This window comes from Hyperolius riggenbachi, chromosome 1, assembly GCF_040937935.1.
Source record: "Hyperolius riggenbachi isolate aHypRig1 chromosome 1, aHypRig1.pri, whole genome shotgun sequence".
Taxonomy (NCBI): Eukaryota; Metazoa; Chordata; class Amphibia; order Anura; family Hyperoliidae; genus Hyperolius; species Hyperolius riggenbachi.
The window spans coordinates 36,013,994-36,017,518 of record NC_090646.1 but is presented as its reverse complement, the minus strand read 5'-3'; the positions used below and the strand labels follow the sequence as shown (position 1 = coordinate 36,017,518).

The window sequence follows — 3,525 nt, the reverse complement described above, 5'->3', positions numbered from 1 at the left end:
CCATCGCAGGGTGGCGACTAGATTGGTGGACACACATACCCTCTGTCGCTTTGATCTCTCTCTTTCAGGGCTATCTTGCCCTGCGTTTCTTCCCTTCGTGCAATTCCTGTCTGGCGTCTGTGGCAGGGCAGAGGAGCTGTTCCTCTGCACTCCACAGCGCCACCTGCTGACAGGAATTTCCCTCTACAGGTGCGTTGCACCTTTTGCTGGGTTCCATCAAATTATACGCTTGTGGAGGATTTCTGCAGTGTCAGCGCACGTCCTGTGCGCTGATCACGGAGAGATTTCCACAATCGTTACTAGGGTCATACATGTGAGATCAGAGGCTGCGGTACAATAGGATGAGACAAAAGGTTGAGTCATTTAACAAGCTGAGGTCATACACTAGTGATCAGATGATGACTAAGGTACAAAGGGTTGAGACAGAATCAGGGTCAAAAGACAAGCAAAGATCATACACAATAAATCAGAATACTGGACTAACTGGAGTATATATATATATATATATATATATATATATATATATATATATATATATATATATACTGTATATATATATATATATATATATATATATATATATATATATATATATATATTTATTTATATATATATCTCAAAGAACTAACTAGACTAAGCACATACAATAATAATACAGAGTATCAGAATGCCCAGCACCAGCATACTGATTGCTATCACGGGCAGTGAATGAGAGCGAGACAGGGGTTTATATCCAGAAAACCCCAACCAGGACCGGCCCAACCCAAAGCAACCAATGAGAGTGCCAGCTGACAACATGTCAGCTGGCACTAAATCCTCAGATGTCGGAGAGTATAATAGTGGATCCAAGCCGTGCACGCCCGCCCAGGGACACAGAGGAGGCACGCAGTCCCACTCACCACCACAGGGGTGTCTGGGATGCCGCCTAATGCGGAAGGTCACAGCCGCCCTCCGCTCTCTGAGCCGCAGGCGCTGGAACCGCTGACAGGTGAGTTCCTTACAGTATCATTTCTATGTGTAAAAGGGTGTTTCTGCTGAGGGAGTGGTTAAGGTTAGGCACCACCAGGGAGAGTGGTTAGGGTTAGGCACCACCAGGGAGAGTGGTTAGTGTTAGGCACCACCTGAGCGGCGGTTAGTTTTAGGTAATGCCAGGGGGTGGTGGTTAGGGTTAGGCACCACTAGGGGGGTGGCTAGGGTTAGGCACCACTGGGGGCTGGTTAGGGTTAGGCACCAGTAGGGGGATGGTAAGGGTTAGGCACCAGTAGGGGGGTGGTTAGGGTTAGTCACCAGTAGGGGGGTGGTTAGGGTTAGGCACCACCAGGGGAGTGGTTAGTTTTAGGCACCACCAGGGGAGGGTTCTGTGTGAGAGTAGGGTTGGTTTAAGCTGTATTGTTGAATTATGTAATGATTTTTAACGTTAATATCTTTTCGTTGCTATCCCCCGTCTGTTTTAAAAACCAAATTTATCGTTAACCAAGTTCGACAACGATGTTTATCATTATTAAGATGTTGTTATCCAATGGCGCCATTTCGTTATTCAGCCGGGCCCTTTTTTCCAGGCGCCTTTTTTCATGCATGCCTTCCAGGGCTTCCTGTATGCTAATAATTACTATGAAGACATAATTATTTCCTTAGAATTCATATGTTGATTATGCTTTCTTATATCTGCCTGCAGACAGTGAAAATTGCATGAAATGTCGATATGAAGAATGGTCAAATGAGAAGAAGGATCTCTGTGTTCCAAAACTGGTGGTATTTCTCTCCTACACTGATGATACAATTGCTGCAGTATATTCATCTAGCTCAGTTTTGTTTTGTCTTCTGACTTGTTTGATATTGGGGATGTTTGTGCATTACAACGACACGCCTATTGTTAAGGCTAATAACAGGAACCTGAGCTATCTTCTCTTGGTCTCCATCATGCTGAGCTTCCTCTGTGTCTTCTTGTTCCTCGGTCGCCCATCAGATGTAACCTGCAGGCTGCGTGTGACAACTTTTGGTGTCATCTTTTCAGTAGCCATTTCTTCTCTACTTGCTAAAAGTATCATTGTCTGTGTTGCTTTTAAAGCCACCAAGCCTGGGAATTCCTGGAACAAATGGATGGGAACCAAATTATCCAATTCTGTAATATCTGTGTGTTCAATTGTGCAAATAAAAATCTGTGCCATTTGGTTGTCTACTTGTCCTCCATTCCAGGAAGAAGATACTCACACTTTTCAGGACATAATTGTCATTCAGTGTAATGAAGGGTCAACCATTGCGTTTTACTCTGTCCTGGGATATTTGGGGATTCTGGCAGCTGTTAGTTTCATTATAGCATTTTTAGTCAGGACATTACCAGACAGCTTTAATGAGGCCAAGTACATCACGTTCAGCATGCTGGTGTTCTGCAGTGTCTGGATTGCCATGATCCCGGCCTATCTGAGCACTAAAGGGAAATACATGGTGGCTGTAGCGGTCTTTGCTATTATGTCATCAAGTGTTGGACTTCTCGGCTGTATTTTTTTTCCAAAATGTTACATAATTTTGTGTAGACCCGATCTTAACACAAAAATAGGTTTGCTTGAAAATAAAGCAAGATAGTCTTATGCAATAGATACTAATTGTATAATGCAAGTCTTAAAAAAATTCTATAGAGTATTAGAATAAAATATATCCTACTAATCCTACTAATATTATACATGGGAAAGTTTGGATGTTTGGATGTTTGTTACTCGTTCACACAAAAATGGCTGAACAGATTTGAATGAAATTTGGCACACACATAGTACATTACCTGGAATAACATATAGGATACTTTTTATTCCCATAACCAAAAAGTGAGCGGAGAGAAATACAAATTTTTACTGGGAAATGTAAACTGCAGCCATTCTTACACTGTTAATGGTAGGGTTTTCAAACTTTGCACAGTTTGTCACTGGGTGACTAGGATTAATATTCTGAAAAGTGGGTGGAGCCTACATAACCAATCAAAATTCACTTATTGATTTTCAAGGGAAATATTTAATTGCTGTCATTCTTGCACTGTTAACTGCACAAACCTCAAACCTGGTACAGGTAGTCCCCAGTTAAAGTGTATAGTTGGTCTTTGGGTGACTGGGTTTCAAATTCAGAAAATGAGGTGGAGCCACAAACAGCCAATCAGATTTGTTTCATTTCAATGAAAATTATTGATAACAAAGATTGCAAAGCTTACAAACGTGGTCATTGAGTAATGGTGTGTTAGGGTTAGAAAAAGGGGCCATAGCCAACACCAGCCAAATACATAACCAGGCAATGCCGGGTCATCAGTGGGCGGAGACAAATACAAATTTCACTTGAAAAATGTAAACTGCAGCCATTCTTACACAGTTAATGGTAGAGTTCTCAAACTTTGAACAGTTGGTCACTGGGTGACTGGGATTAATATTCAGAAAAGTGGGTGGAGCCTACAAAAGCCAATCACAATTCAACTATTGATTTTCAAGGGGAAAGATTTCATTGCTGCCATTCTTGCACAGTTAATGGCACAAGCCTCAAACCGGG

At 42.0% G+C, this 3,525-nt stretch overlaps 1 protein-coding gene across 1 annotated transcript; it reads left to right on the top strand.

Moving 5' to 3' along the window:
* Nucleotides 1–918: 918 nt before the first annotated feature.
* On the top strand, nt 919–2,583 carry LOC137546432 (vomeronasal type-2 receptor 26-like). The gene is made up of 2 exons (XM_068268937.1): nt 919–988; nt 1,676–2,583. Exons 1-2 carry the CDS (start codon nt 919–921, stop codon nt 2,581–2,583), a joined length of 978 nt encoding a protein of 325 aa, XP_068125038.1.
* The last annotated feature ends 942 nt before the right edge of the window (nt 2,584–3,525 follow it).